Source organism: Microcaecilia unicolor, chromosome 9, assembly GCF_901765095.1.
Source record: "Microcaecilia unicolor chromosome 9, aMicUni1.1, whole genome shotgun sequence".
Lineage (NCBI taxonomy): Eukaryota > Metazoa > Chordata > Amphibia > Gymnophiona > Siphonopidae > Microcaecilia > Microcaecilia unicolor.
The window spans coordinates 4,665,364-4,680,783 of record NC_044039.1 but is presented as its reverse complement, the minus strand read 5'-3'; the positions used below and the strand labels follow the sequence as shown (position 1 = coordinate 4,680,783).

Sequence of the window (15,420 nt, the reverse complement as noted above, 5' to 3'; positions counted from 1 at the left end):
ACTGCTTTGGGACAGAAGTTCCTGAAACTGGATAACTTGAAAGCTCTGCTAAACTGAGTATTAGTGACAATGTTCACTGGTACAATAGCCTCTTACCCCAGTAGCTCAAAGGAAATGCACAGATGGTTCCGGAAGTAGAAATACTCCTTCATGTGCACGATGTTGTTGGTGCCGTCTCTGTCTTTTCTGCGAAGCAAATCTAAAATCTTCAGTTCCACTAAGGCCTGGTGATGAAATCTGAGCAGAACAAGAGTATTAGCAATGTCATGGGTCAACGCCTCCTCTGCTTAAAGGCTAAACACAACTGTCAGGTCCCTATTCATTTCCAGAAGAGGTCACTCCTGAACCAGGATACCAGACTGAATTGCATGTACTTGCACAACCCTTTCAGGTCTGGCTGATCCCGGGTGCCTTGAAATGTATTTTGATTTGTCTTGGGGAAATCAGGTCCTTGCAGTCACTGGGTAATGCTGGGACTGGATCAATTAGAAGGCTAGGATTTCATACTAAAACGTGGGTTTCAGGGCTGTTAACCAGATTAGCAGCGAATGAAGTGCTACAAACAGTGTACTTTTTCTCCTACCACTCTCAGTGGTGTAGCTATGTGGGCCACGGGGGGCACAACTGGGCACCCAAAAAATGAGATCCTATTTCATAATTTTCCTTTCTAAAATGTTAGTGTAACCATGAATTTATGTGTCTATAAGTTAGGCTTGAGCAGTAACACCTGCCATAGCGCTGGCGTGTGTATGTCTTGGTGCATAAGCGGACATACATGTACACATCTGTGCATATATGCCACTATTCTAATGAAACATGCATGTAACTGGCATGTAACTGTGAGTACAGACTCTACAAAAGCCTACTCATGCCACCATACTACCCAGGTACTCAATCAACATCCATCTTGCCTTACCTCTTTTTGTTCTGTATTATTTTAATTGCTACTAGCTCGTTAGTCTTATGGTCCAAACATTTTGCTACTTGTCCGAAGGATCCTTTACCTATTATTTCCAAGACTTCGTACCGGTATGCTATGTGATCGTGAAGTACCTACAAATGGAATCACAACAACAGTTAGAAATTAGTATATGGAACTAGTACAATAGTATATGATGGTAGAAAAGACCAGGTGATCCATCCAGTATGCCCAATAATTTCTGTCTGTAGAGTATGAATTAAACTCTGGAATTCGTTATCAGAGAATGTAGTAAAAGCAGTTAGCTTAGCGGGGTTTAAAAAAGGGTTGGGTAGCTTCCTAAAAGAAAAGTCCATAAGCCATTATTAAGATGGACTTGGGGAAAATCCACTGCTTATTTCTAGGATAAGAAGCATAAGATATATTGTTCTGGGATCTTGCCAGATACGTGTAACCTGGATTGGCCACTGTTGGAAACAGGATGCTGGGCTTGATGGATCTTCGGTCTGTCCTAGTATGACAACACTTACGTTCTTATGAATACGTCCGAGCTACCAATGATAGAACCGGTTATCTTACTGATGCAGTGCGTATCTTTGTGCCTTTTTAAAGGCTCATATGTTTCCTGCATTGCTTTTGCACTTTTAAGTATTCTGACCCGAGGAAGGCTTGTTTGCCGAAACACAGACAGTGTAGGGTCCTAATAAAATTCCTTTTGACGCTCTTACTACCCGTTTGGGCTGGTCACTTGGCACCCATTCGCTTCCACCCCTGTGTTGTGCTTTTGTTGTTTTCTGGAAGGTGTGGACCCCCTTTGCTTGCCATTCCTGGTTCCCACAATAATCCAAACAGTCATCAAAACCAGCACACAGGTTAGCTAAACATGCAGTCTTCTCCGGACACTATGGTCTTTCCCATGGCACTCCACCAGCACCAGAACCAGCACCAGCAAAATGCATTGACTCAAGGCATGTGCCACCTGTCAAACAGACCCACCTAAAATTGCTCCCTCATAGCTTCTTCATATTGTGCCCCTTGTACTAGAACTTCCTTTTCACCAAAACAGATTTCACACTTGCGCAGTAATGTCTTTCCAAACGAGCTGCGAAGTGTTAATTCAATGCTACAGTTTAGAAAACAGCTGAAAGCACATTTCTTCACTTAATCATGGCAGTTTATTTATTCATTCACTGTTTTGCTGATTGTTCTATTTTAATAAGTAATATAACAATGATTTGGGGGTTTTTTTTGTTGTCTTGTGCACTGCCTAGGGTTGTAAGATAATGTGGTTAATAAATATTTTAAATAAATAAGTAAATAAATAAATCTGGAGCATGTATGCTCAGATATAGATGAGACCAGCCTTCTTTAGGGGCCACTGCCTGTGAAAAGCTGCCGAGCTCAGTACCATCTTGTAACTTGGTTTAGGGTTACCATATTTGGTCCCCCCAAAAAGAGGAAACATGCCCCGCCCCTGCCCCCTATCACAACCCAACCCGCCCCCTTTCACACACCCCACCCTGTCACATATTGCTCCACCCCTTTCACACACACCCGGCCCCCCATCACACCCCCCTAAGGGTGTCCTATCCTCCCCTCCCCTTACCTTACTCTACTGCCCTGGTGGTCTAGTGACCTCTTCGGGGCAGGAAAGAGACCCCTCTTTCCTGCCCGGATCGCCTGCATACCGTTCCCCTTGCTGACGGTCCCAGGCTCGATTCAAAATGGGCACTCTCGGCGGCCATTTTGAATTGGCGCCGGGACCGTCAGCAAGGGGAACAGTGCTCTTTCCTGCCCCGAAGAGGTCACTAGACCACCAGGGCAGTAAAGGTAAGGGGAGGGGACTAGGATAGGACACCATTAGGCCCGCCCGCCAGCCTGCCCGTTTGTCCGGAAATCCGGAGAAACGGGCAGACTGGCAAAACCCGCCCGGTTGCCCGGACATATGGTAACCCTAACCTGGTTTATCTGCCTACTCTGCAGTCAACTTGCCTGTGACGCTGGTGTTGTGCTTCATTTCCTGGTGCTTGTGGATGACATCATCTCTGATGGACACAGAAAGGTAACACTGCTCCTGAAGGGCAGGCCACATCTGTTTGCACACCTTCATGCACACCAAGGCAGTGCGGTTACAGTTGAAGTTCTGTTTAAATTATTTTACTCTTATGGCATTTCATTTGGTATTCATGCTTGCTAAAAACTTGTTCCAAAGCACTACTATTTTTGGACATGGCCAGTATTCTTCAATACAGTCAATGCATCGTTGCCTGCAGGGGCGTATCTGGACTCCGGCGGTAGGGGGGGCCAGAGCCAGAGGGAGGGGGCACATTTTAGCGCCCCCCCCCCCCCGCCGCCGCCGAGCCCCCACCGCCGAGCCCCCACCGCCACCAATGACTCTCTCCACCCCCCTCCCGCCGCCAACCCTCCCCCGCTGCCGTTCTTACTTTTGCTGGCGGGGGACCCCAACCCCCGCCAGCCGAGGTCTGCTTCCGAAGTGGATTTCAACAGCGCCTATCACAGCAGCACGGCCACGGAGGCCGAAGATGAATTTTAAACACCGCGGGGCGGCTGGCGGGGGTTTGGGGTCCCCCGCCGGCTGAAGAAGAAGTTTTTACGGCAGCGGCAGGTGGAAGCAGACCTCGGCTGGCGGGGGCTGGGGTCCCCCGCTAGCAAAAGTAAGAACGGCAGCGGGGGAGGGTTGATGGCGGTAGGGGGGTCCAGGGCAAAATCTGCGGGGGCCCAGGCCCCTGAGGCCCCACGCAGATACGCCCCTGGTTGCCTGTATAAGACCAGAATATTGATTTCAGTCTAAAATGCACAACTCTACCTATTTAGTATTACGATTTAGCTGGCAAAGGAGCTGATCATCCCTCAGCTACTTTATTAAATCTTCTGATCATATCATCCAGGTCTCAGGTCTTTAGAATTGCTTTTCTCAGTTAAGTTTAAACCATATAGCACAATATTACAGCTTATAGTTCACTGAGAACTTGATACACCGCCACTGCAAGATTAATTGATCACAGCGGTTTACAATAAAACAAACACGAATCAACATAAAATCTGAAACGGAACTGCAATTCTCGACAGGAAAGAGACCAAACGAGCAGATTAGACAATGAAACGGGCCCTAGGAAGGCTGTCATGTAAGCTCTTTTTTCTCGCTCCCCTGCCCTCCCCTCCATGTCCAGCAATTCTTCCCTCCCCTCCCCTCCATGTCCAGCAATTCTTCCCTCCCCTCCCTTCCATGTCCAGCAATTCTTCCCTCCCCTCCCCTCCATGTCCAGCAATTCTCCTCTTCCCTGCCCTCCCATCCGTGTCCCGCGATTCTCTCCTCTACTGTCCTCCCATCCCATCCATGTCCATCAATTCTCATCTGCCCTCCCCTCCCCTTCCTCCCTCCTTCGCCTCAATGCCTCGCGATTCTCTCCTCCCCTCGATCTGTACCCGAACGTTCTCTGGCTAGCTGGCTTCCGTTCGTAACATCCCTCCTGATGTCAGATCGCCTCCAGCATTCCCTTCCCTCTCACTGTTCCGCCCTCTGACGTCATTACATCTTGACGCAAGGGCGGGACAGTGAGGGGGAATGGAACGCTGGAGGCTGGCTGACTTCAGGAGATGTTACGAACCCAGGCAGCCAGACATGCAACGTTGGAGGTGCAAATTATTATGTAGGATAGTAAATGATGGTAGATAACTGTATGGTCCATCCAGTCTGCCCAACAAGATAAACTCATTTACACGGTATGTGATACTTCATACCCGACTTTGATTTGTCCTTGCCATTCTCAGGGCACAGACCGTAGAAGTCTCCCAAGTACTGTACTGTTCTTGTACTAAGTTCTGAAGCTAACGTCGAAGCCCCTTAAAATTTACACTCCAGCCCATCCCTATCTATTCAGTCACGATCAAGGCGTAGACTGTAGAAGTCTGCCCAGCTCCCATTTTGTTTCCAATTACCGGCGTTGCCACCCAATCTCTGCTAAGATTCCACGAAACCATTCCTTAATACAAGATTGTATTATTATTTTTCATGGTTGTTTAAAGACTCTTTACCACTAGGTCAATGGCTGGCGGTAAGGTCTCAGACCCAAAATGGACACGCGGTAATTTTCATTTTGCTGCACGTCCACTTTCGGAAAAAAATTTAAAAAGGCTTTTTTTTATAGGTGCGCTAAAAAATGGATCGGTGCGCGCCCAAAACCCGCGCCTACACTACCGCAAGCCATTTTTCAGCGCAGCTTTGTAAAAGGACCCCTAAGTTTTTAATTTTGCTAATATACATATATTTTTTTTACTTTTTATGCATGTTTTATATAATTATGTATTTTACACACATAATAGGTATCCGTCAGTTCATGTTTTTGCCAATTCAGGGTCTTATCTATTTATTTATTCATACGTGTGTTCTTGCAATCTAGACTTTTAAATGTAATTGCTTATTTATTTATATGTGTGTTCCTGTAAACGAAAAATGCCCCCCCCACAAAAAACACACAATTTAATTATTTATTTAATTAATTATATACATGATTTTACTTTTTTGTATTTACGTTTGTATTTCAATTGTCTCTTACCAGCAAGACACAGTAGTGCATTTACCATAACTGGTTTTAGAATAAACTTTCTTTGATGCAGTGGCGTAGCAAGGGGGGGGCGGGAGAGGCGGTCCGTCCTGGGTGTCAGCTCGGGGGGGGGGGGTGCTCCCTGCCAGCTCCCCCCCCCTCGGCGCATCAACACTCCCCACCGACCAGTGCCTACCCTCCTCAGCTCCCTCCGGCTCCCGCATCCTACCTTTAAAGAAATTTCGGAAGCCGTGGAGAGGCGAGGCGCAGCGCCTCGCGCCTGCATGTAAAAAAAAGCGTGGATCGTCATCGGGCCTTCCCTCATGCTGTCTGTCCCTCCCTTGCGGAAATAGGAAGTTGTGTCAGCGGAGGGCGGGACAGACAGCGTGAGGGAAGGCCCGATGACGATCCACGCTTTTTTTACACGCAGGCGCGAGGCGCTGCGCCTCGCCTCTCCATGGCTTCCGAAATTTCTTTAAAGGTAGGGTGTGGGAGCTGGTTGGAGGGAGTTGAGGAGGGTAGGCACTGGGTCGAGGGGGGGGGTGTTGATGCGCCGAGGGGGGTGTCATCGTGCTGCACCCGGCGGGGGGGGGGGGGGGGTGTAACGGCGAACCGCCCCGGGTGGCAGCCCTCCTTGCTACGCCACTGCTTTGATGTGTGAAAGAAGATTGTCTGCCTCTACTTTTTCCTTTCTGTTTTCCCTTTTGGAAAGTATTTAAGCAAACATGGACCCCAAGTTGGGAGACACTACCTTACAGGGAAAGAAGGTTGCTTTTGAATTTTTAAATCCATGCATATTGATGAAGAGTGTGGAGGCAAAAGCAGTGCCCCTCACCTGTATATAGGCTTCTTGTGATATGTCCCTCTCCCCTCCCCTTGCGGTAGGGTCCCTCTCCTCTGACCTGTTAACCTGAAATGATCAGTCAGAGCGCCTCTCGCTTGCACGTAGGTTTCCTGTGCATGTCGACAGGGGTCTCTTTCCTCTCACCTTTATGTAGGTTTCTTACGCACAACGGCAGGTCTCTCTCCCCTCCCCTTCCTTCTCCTCTGACCTGTTAATCTGAAATGATCAGAGTGCCCCTCACCTGTATATAGGCTTCTTGTGATATGTCCCTCTCCCCTCCCCTTGCGGTAGGGTCCCTCTCCTCTGACCTGTTAACCTGAAATGATCAGTCAGAGCGCCTCTCGCTTGCACGTAGGTTTCCTGTGCATGTCGACAGGGGTCTCTTTCCTCTCACCTTTATGTAGGTTCCGTGTTCATCATCGTAACTGCTATTGTTCTGTGTTCCAGGGATCCCTTCGATCTTCTTGGCATCAAGACCCAGAAACCAAAGTTCCGAATAGTTCAGAATTTCATCTTGCTCATAGGCAGTAAGACGGTTTTTAAAATGTTTCAGGGCCTCTGAATTGAATTTAAAAAAAAAAAAAGCAGTGGTGATAAAAGGAAAAACACAGAACATCAACTACTCATAAATCTTTGAAAAGCCCCAGTTCATACTAAGAGACACTCTTTGGGGATAAGTGCGAAAGGTGTCTGTACCTGATGCAAGATCTGTAGGCACATGTCACCTGGAGGCCTTACACCAGTTCTCACAGGACACACATGAGCAGACTCTTCCTTTGCAAACTAAGTATCCACAGAGAGCAGGTGCCCTGCTTTTTCTGAAGGTAATGTTTTCTTTGAAAATAGCATGCATATAAATATAACACATGGATGTTTTAGTTTCACTCCCTGGCTTGCCTTCTTTTTAGGGTTACCATGTTTTGTCCCCCAAAAAGAAGGACACATGCCCCACCCAGTCACACCCTCACTCCACCCCCTGTCACACCCTCGCTCCGCCCCTGTCACATTTTCCCCTCCCCCCTGTCACATACCCCGTCGCCCCCCCTCCCCTTACCTTACTACTGCCCTGGTGGTCTAGTGACCTCTTTGGGGCAGGAAAGAGAACCCCTCTTTCCTGCCCGGAGCGCTGCCCTGCTTGCATCCTTCCTCTTGCTGATCCTCGGCGCTGAGTCAAAATGGCCGCCGAGAGTTAAAGTTTTGCAAGGTCACTTCAACTCTCGGTGGCCATTTTGTATCGGCGCCGAGATCACGAACAGGAAGGATGCATGCAGGGCAGCGCTCCGGGCAGGAAAGAGGGGGCTCTTTCCTGTCCCGAAGGCGGAAGAGGTCACTAGACCACCACTAGTAAGTAAAGGGAGGGGAAGCTAGCAATCTGCCCGTTTGTCCAGAAATCCGGACAAACGGGCAGATTGGCAAAACCCGTCCGGTTGCCCGGACATGCCCTCAAAAAGAGGGCATGTCCGGGTAAATCCAGACATATGGTAACCCTATTTCTTTTTCGCCTGGGTGAAAAGTATGTGTATTAATTATCCTTATAAGTACAAGCTGGGCCACTTTCAGATCATTTACCAGGGAAATATGTAAAGAAAACTGTTTTCTTTAAGAACTGCAACCTGGAATTGCACAGACTTCACTGGACCAGACTACAAATACCCAGGGCCGCCGAGAGACTAGGCCGGGCCCAGGCCGCCCTGCCTCCCCCCCCCCCCCCCCCCGCCGCCCCCCACTGCTACCCCCGCCACTGCAGTCCGCGGTCTCACCTACCTGCCTGCCTCCACGGCTCCGGGCCCCCTTCATCTGATGTAACTTCCAGTTTCCGCGAGGGTGGACCACAGGGAGGGAAGGCTAGAAGAGACGCAATCTTCGACTGCCGCTTTGAATGAAGGGGGCCCGGAGCCGAGGAGGCAGGCAGGTGAGACCGGGGACTGCAGCGCCAGCGGCCTGACCCCGGCTCCGGGCCCCCCTTGGAGGCCCAGGCCCGGGGAATTTGCTCCCCCCTCTCGGCGGCCCTGCTAATACCAATGTTCTGCCATGAGGCTGCTGATACCAGCTTCCTGGCAAACAAATTCCAGCTGTCTTGATGTTTAACCTTTTCAGGGCTAGCAACTCCTGCACACTGTGAGATGCCACATGGGTTGAACTGGCTCCTACAACCCCAATCCAATGTTTTCTGTTTGCACCTGCAGCACTTTGGACTCCCCTAAAGTTACTTAAGGCGGGAACTGTTAAAACAGATCAATGCTGGTCTTGTACATTTTGAACACGCTCTTTGACTGTAATAATTTCCAAGTTTTCTTGCAACAAGTGTGGAAAGCAATCAAACATATAAACGGCGAGTGACCGAACTCACTCGCAAATGCGCAGTAGAAACTTCCCTCTCTGTCCCGCCCCCGCGTCAATACGTGATGACGGGGGCGGGACAGAGAGGGAAACTGTGCCTCCCCCCCCCCCACACAAGTCGCCGCCGCCGCCGCCACCCTCCACCCGGCCCGGGCCCTCTGATCACAATTAATTCAACTTACATCGCTGCAGCACATAGATCAGCTGAGTGCCGGTCGGCCTTCCTTCTCTGCCTGTGTCCCGCCCTTGCCGACGGTACGTCACACGAGGGCGGGACACAGGCAGAGAAGGAAGGCCAGGCCGACGGGAGCTCAGCTGATCTGCGTGCTGCGGCGATGTAAGTTGACTTAATAGCGAACAGAGGGCCCGGGCCGGGTGGAGGGGTGGCGGTGACTCCAGGGGGGGGGGGGGGGTACCAGTAGCGGCGACCTCGGGGGGGAGGGGGCCTTGGAAAGCCCCCATTCCAATAGTAGCCCGTTTTAACGGGCTCAACGGCTAGTAACAGATATTTTACACTGTGACTGTAAGAATCTTCCCAGATTTTTTGTATGTGATAAAAGTCTTGTGCAAACATTTAACATCTAAAGATTGGGCCCTGGCAAATCTCCTACTATCTCTGGTAATCAAAAGGGGTTTTTTTTAAAAAATTTTTGTATACATATACATTTATTTCAAGAAATTACACTTGATTGGAAAGTGTTAGTTTAGGAAATATTAATATAATAGAAGAAGAGAAAAAATATATATATATACGAAGTATTTCAAAACACTCAAGTCCACATTATACTGGAGAGATTTCCGTTAAACAAGAGGGTTTAGAAGAAAAATATACTTTTAAGGATATTTAACATCTAGGAGAAATTAGCAAGGTTAATATTATTTCGTTCCTTCAACTTTCTTAGAAGCCACAAATCAGTGGCGTAGCCACAGGTGGGCTTGGGTGGGTCAGGGCCCACCCATTTATGGCTCAGGCCCACCCAACAGTAGCACATGTTTAGTGGGAATCCCAAGCTCCGCCAGCTGAATTTTTTTCCCCTGATGGTAATGAAAACGCTTCTCTCCATGACACCGGCACCTGCTCAGTTTTCAGTGCATGCCTGCTGCCAAGGTGGAAAGAAGCGTTTTCCCACCAGCTGAGTTAAAATTTTTTTTTTGGGGGGGGGGGGGGGGGGGGGGGGAGAGGGAGAACAATTGGTGCCCACCCAATTCTTGCCTAGGCCCACCCAAAATCTGTTGTCTGGCTACGCCCCTGCCACAAATGTTGTTAAATGAGATGGATCCATGAAAACACATTTACAATTTTTATAAGATACTATACATTTGCAAGGAAACCGAAGATAAAATGTTCCGCCTAGTCGCAATACTTCAGGTTTCAGTATCAAAAATTGTTTGCGTTTCTTTTGAGACATCTGGGAACAAAAGTATCTTTACACCCAGAAATGGTTTGTCCTTGTGTTTAAAAAAAAAAAAACATTTTCAACAACCATTGCTTGTCTGGCAATAAGGCCACCGTGGCTACTAACGCTGCGGCAGTGGCTTGTTCAGTATCTGATGTCTCCAAGAGATTTGTAATGTCCATAAAAGGGGTTCTTAGCAACTAGAAAACTTAGGACTAGTGCTGGGCAGACGGATACGGTCTGTGCCAGAGCTGGTGGTGGGAGGCGGGACTGGTAGTTGGGAGGCGGGGATAGTGCTGGGCAGACTTATACAGTCTGTGCCAGAGCTGGTGGTGGGAGGCGAGGCTGGTGGTTGGGAGGCGGGGATAGTGCTGGGCAGACCTATAGGGTCTGTGCCAGAGCTGGTGGTTGGGAGGCGGGGAGAGGGCTGGCCCAGACTTATACGGTCTGTGCACTGAAGAGGACAGTACAAATAAAAAAGTAGCACATATGAATTTATCTTCTTGGGCAGACTGGATGGACCGTGCAGGTCTTTTTCTGCCGTTATCTACTATGTTACTATGTTTACTATGGTTTCTTGCCTGGAATATTTTGGAGGGCACCGATAAATAATAACTGAATATAGGCATACTAATCTTGGTGAATGGTATGAGATTACAGAGGCCTGCTGATTTTCAGGTTGGAACGTGCAGCTTTGTTCTGGATAGACTGTTTTCATTTGATGTTTTCTATTCTCTCCTGGTTTATCTGTTTAATTCTTTTTAAGTTACTCTCTACGTCTTATCTGTAATGTAAATGTTTTATTTCTTAATACAACTAGGATGGTTGGAGCATGCCCGATAGGAATAAAGGTATCTGTAGTCTCCCACTCACCTTGGCAGGAACACTGAATAGTACATTGATGTTTACTTTTGGTTCTTGATATATCGCTTTTACCGCTAGAGAAAGTCCCTGTCCCATAAAGCTTACAGTCTAGTCAAGATAAATAGGAGTTTTCTGGAAATCTAGGGGCCAATATTGAAATAGGCGTAATTAGGCAGGAGAGGCTCGGTTAAACCCCACTGAGCTGGCCATCCGCAGATTTCCGCGGCACTTAACCGGGCCACTCCACTGAATACTGGCTCTAACTGGCCATGTTGAAAACAGCCAGGTGAGAGGCATTCTGGGGGCAGAGCTGAGATACTGCCTGTGCCCTGCACAGCTAAAAGGACCATAAACATCAGTCCTAACTTTGCCCAGTAAGCCATGCAGGTAGGGCACTGAATACTGCCTTATACCCCGCGTAGCTTCCAGGTACTACCACTCATCTGGATAGTCAATGGCGGTGTCTGGACAGAGCCCAGCATGAGTATCTGGGTTTAAAAAAATGGTCACCCCCCAGGGCAGAATATTACCTCTGTGTTTATTAGAAAACATGGTTCACAGGGATGTAGTCAGGGGAGAGCTAAGGATCAAGATTTAAAAGTGGTCTCAAACAGTAGATTTTTAGACGGGATCTGAATAAAACCAGGAATGCTGTTCCAAGCACATGGTGCAGAAAGTGGGAAGCACAGAGCCCCCCAGTGCTGAGAATGGAAGAAAGGTACAGCTTGTGTGATGACTGGAGATGACTAGGTGGTGTGTAGGGGGGAGGGGGAATCAGAGAGGCAGGTACTGAGGTGCTGCAGAATAAATGTACTTGTGTTGAGTAGGAGATGCTTGAGCAGGGTTGCCAGGTGGAAATTTTTTTTCCCACCCAAACGAGCGCAAAACCAGCCCAAAACCCGCCTAAAGTCAAACCCCGCACCTGACACCCCCACCTCCGCCGTCATCAACCCCGCCCCCCGCTGTCATCGGCCCCCACCTCTCCGTCAACCGCCCCGCCTCCCCGTCATCGGCCCCGCCCAGAACATCACTAACCCCGCCCAAAACGTCACTAACCCCGCCCAAAACGCCACTAGCCCCGTCCCCGCGGCCCGAAAAACTGCAAAAAACCCGCGAAAGACCCCAAAACAAGCCCAAAAAAACGCAACCCGCCGCGGGCAAAAATTTCCCCTGGCGGGTCGCGGAAAACCGCCCACCTGGCAACACTGTGCTTGAGCTGTGGATGGGGAACTGATGTAATGATGTGAAAAGAGGAGGTCAAAGGTTATGAACAGCACTAGAGGAAGGTTAAGTTGTGCAACCAATTTTGGAACAGACGGCGGTGAAGAGATGATTCAGTGGTCCAGGTGGGAGGTTACAAGAGATGCTGGTCTCTGCAGTTTATATTGATCTGATTAATTTTATGCTGCATCTTGCATGCAGTTCTCTTAGAAACAAGCAACCATGTAAATCTGAATTAATAAATAAAATGCATTCCTCTACAAAGGAGCAGGATAACCACGATTTGAATGTGATTTACAGATTAAGGTGGATATACAAGCACTGCATTGGAAACCTGCCGAAGTTATAACAGTGAAAGAGCAATGTTCCTCAAAATATACTTCCTGTTCTGGTGAGTTTCAGAAGCATTTAGACAAGCCCTGTCCAGGGGCGTATCTGGAATCCGGCGGTAGGGGGGGCCGGAGCCAGAGAGGGGGGGCACATTTTGCCTCCCCCCCCCCCCCGCCGTCAACCCTCCCCCGCTGCTTACTTTTGCTGGCGGGGGGCCCCAACCCCCGCCAACCGAGGTCCAACCCGCAGTCTCCATATTTCGTCTTCCTCCGTGGCCATGCTGCAAGGAAGTAACGCTGCAGTGCTGATTCGTTGAATCCAGTTCGGAGTCTGACGTCGCAGCACGTTATACACGCATTGGGGCCCCCCGCCAGCAAAAGTAAGCAGCGGGGAGGGTGACGGCGGGGGAGGGGGGCCAGGGCGAAATCTGCGGGGGCCCAGGCCCCTGTGGCCCCACGCAGATACGCCCCTGGCCCTGTCAATGGCTTTTTTTTTTTTAACACAAAAACTGCCTGCAGAACAGCTTGATAATGAGAGCAGGCAGTGGCGTACTAAGGGGGGGGGGGCGGTGGTGGGCGGTCCGCCCCGGGTGCACGCCGCTGGGGGGGTGCCGCGTGTCTGTCGGCAACGCTCGTTCTCTGCTCCCTCTGGCCCCTGAACGGATTATTTCCTGTAACGGGGCAGAGGGAGCAGGGAACGAGCGTTGCTGACAGACGCGCGCCACCCCCCCCCCCCCCCAGCAGGTAAAGATGCACGGGGGGGGGGGGGGTGTCGTTTCGCTGGGGGGAGTTGCCCCTTTCACATCCCCTGCCCCGCCCCTTCCACGCCCTCACCTCCCCCATGTCATCTCTCTCCTCCCTTCCCCTTACTCTGCTATCCCTGGTGGTCTAGAGGTACCTCTTTGGGGCAGGAAAGAGCCCCCTCTTTCCTGCCCGGAGCTGCTAGCTGCCCTGCATCCTCCTGTCCTGTGGTGAGTCCAGCTCTCGGCGTTTCAAAATGGCCGCCGAGAGGTGAAGTCTCGCAAGGCTGCTTCAACTCTCGGCGGCCATTTTGAAACGCCGAGAGCTGGACTCACCACAGGACAGGATGCAGGGCAGCTAGCAGCAGTGCTCCGGGCAGGAAAGAGGGGGCTCTTTCCTGCCCCGAAGACGAAAAGGTACCTCTAGACCACCAGGGATAGCAGAGTAAGGGGAGGGGGGATAGTCGTGTTTCGCCGGGGGGGGGGGGGGGGTCGCGCTGCCACCCGGCGGGGGGGGGGGGGGGTCGCGCTGCACCCGGCGGGGGGGGGGGGGGGGTGCATCGGCGATCCGCCCCGGGTGTCAGCCCCCCCTAGGAACACCACTGAGAGCGGGGCTGCTGGCTTGTGGCTCTGAGACGCCCTGCAAACTCTGCTCTTAGGCACAGTACACAGCGGCTACCTGAAGCTGTCAGTGGCAGCTTATGCCCCTTCTAGTGTCTTCTCTCTCTCTGTTCTGCCGGGCTGGACTTTGGCGCTGGATTCTGGCAGATTGTCTGAAGAATTCAGATGGAAAGGATGTTGCTGGGCTGGGAGTCTGTTATCCTGCCAACCCAAATTTAAAAAAAAAAGTGCATTTGATTTTGTATTCCTTATCAAAGGCATAATTACAGCGGCTGCAGAATGTACATCCCATTCAATCTTATCAGTGCACAAGAATCAGCAAATATGGGATACAGAAAGAATGTTTGTTTGGGATTTTTGCTTTTCCCTTTCACCCTCAGCGCAAAGACACAACTAATGTAAACAGAAATCCTAGACACTTTAACCCTCAACTGATTTTCTATATAGTGTTTTCTGGAACTGAAAGCAGGAATAGTAGGGATGGAACGCTGGCCAACCTAAAAACCACATGTATTTACCAGGGGCATAGCCAGACCTTTCATTTTGGGTGGGCCTTCCAAACCCCCCCCCCCCCCTCCATTGTCGTGCATCTTTCTCCCTCTCCTCCACTCCCAGATCCTGCATTCCCCCCTCCCCGAGGCCCAGCATTTCCCCCTCTCTGAACCTACCCTCATACCTCAGTACTTTCGACAACAGCAATGTACATGCACTGCCTGGCCAGCCCCGCAGGCTTCCCTCTGCCGCGTCCTAACAGGTAGGAAGTGAGGGAAGGGCAAAAGAAAGCATCTAAATGTGACAGAAACATACATCGCGGCTGCTGCTGAGGAAGAACAGAGAACGCAGATGCTGTGGAGTTGCAAGCGGGAAGCAAATGCCAGATCCGGGGCCGGAGGAGAGGGAGAGGGAGAGAGGGGAGTGAGGCAGCCACTGCTGAACTATTTTGGAGACCAGAGCAAAGGGTGGGTGGGCATGTGCCCACCCAGGCCCACCCGTAGCTACACCACTGGTTTTTACACATGTTTTTTTCGGTTGCTCAGCATCCCATCCCTACTCCTGCTTTCTGTAGCACACCGTAGGGATTTTCTCTGTGTTTATGTTTTCTGGTACTGCCAAATGCAACTGAATTGAAACTCTTTAGAAGATTCACTTCTTAGGTGACACTTGAAAAAAAGGTGCTTTGTTGATGCACGCAGTTTGAAGATATGGCATTAAAAACCTCTGGAGACAAAATGATTCTTCCTCTTTGCTATATTCAAATGTGGATTTGAGGTTCTACTAGTTTCCTGCTGGTCTGAACTGCCTTCAAAAGGCAGAGCCAACATGATCCTTGAAAAAGGAACAGGGGCACAGATTAGCGGTGACAGAGTGGACTTCATCAACACCTGGCAGCTCGGCCGCAGAAAACGAACATTGTAGGCTGGCCCAGTGGATCAGCGGGAGGGCTCAGGTTTGATTTGTGGGCTCAGCTTTCACTTTCCAGTAGCCACATTCACAGCCCCTGAGTGGGGGGGGGGGGGAAATGGAGGGGAAGTTTTAGTCAATATGCACAACGGCAGAGTATCAGAGAAAGCCCCTGGTGC

The 15,420-nt window shown here is 50.1% G+C and overlaps 1 protein-coding gene across 1 annotated transcript in view; it reads right to left on the bottom strand.

Annotated features, from left to right (window-relative positions):
- The window catches only part of DYRK4 (dual specificity tyrosine phosphorylation regulated kinase 4), an 83,455-nt gene that overhangs the window by 43,376 nt on the left and 24,659 nt on the right, over positions 1-15,420 (bottom strand). The window contains 5 exon segments of the mRNA XM_030214822.1: positions 97-237; positions 917-1,053; positions 6,723-6,886; positions 13,899-13,926; positions 13,928-14,041. Coding sequence (XP_030070682.1) covers positions 97-237; positions 917-1,053; positions 6,723-6,886; positions 13,899-13,926; positions 13,928-14,041 — 584 coding nt within the window.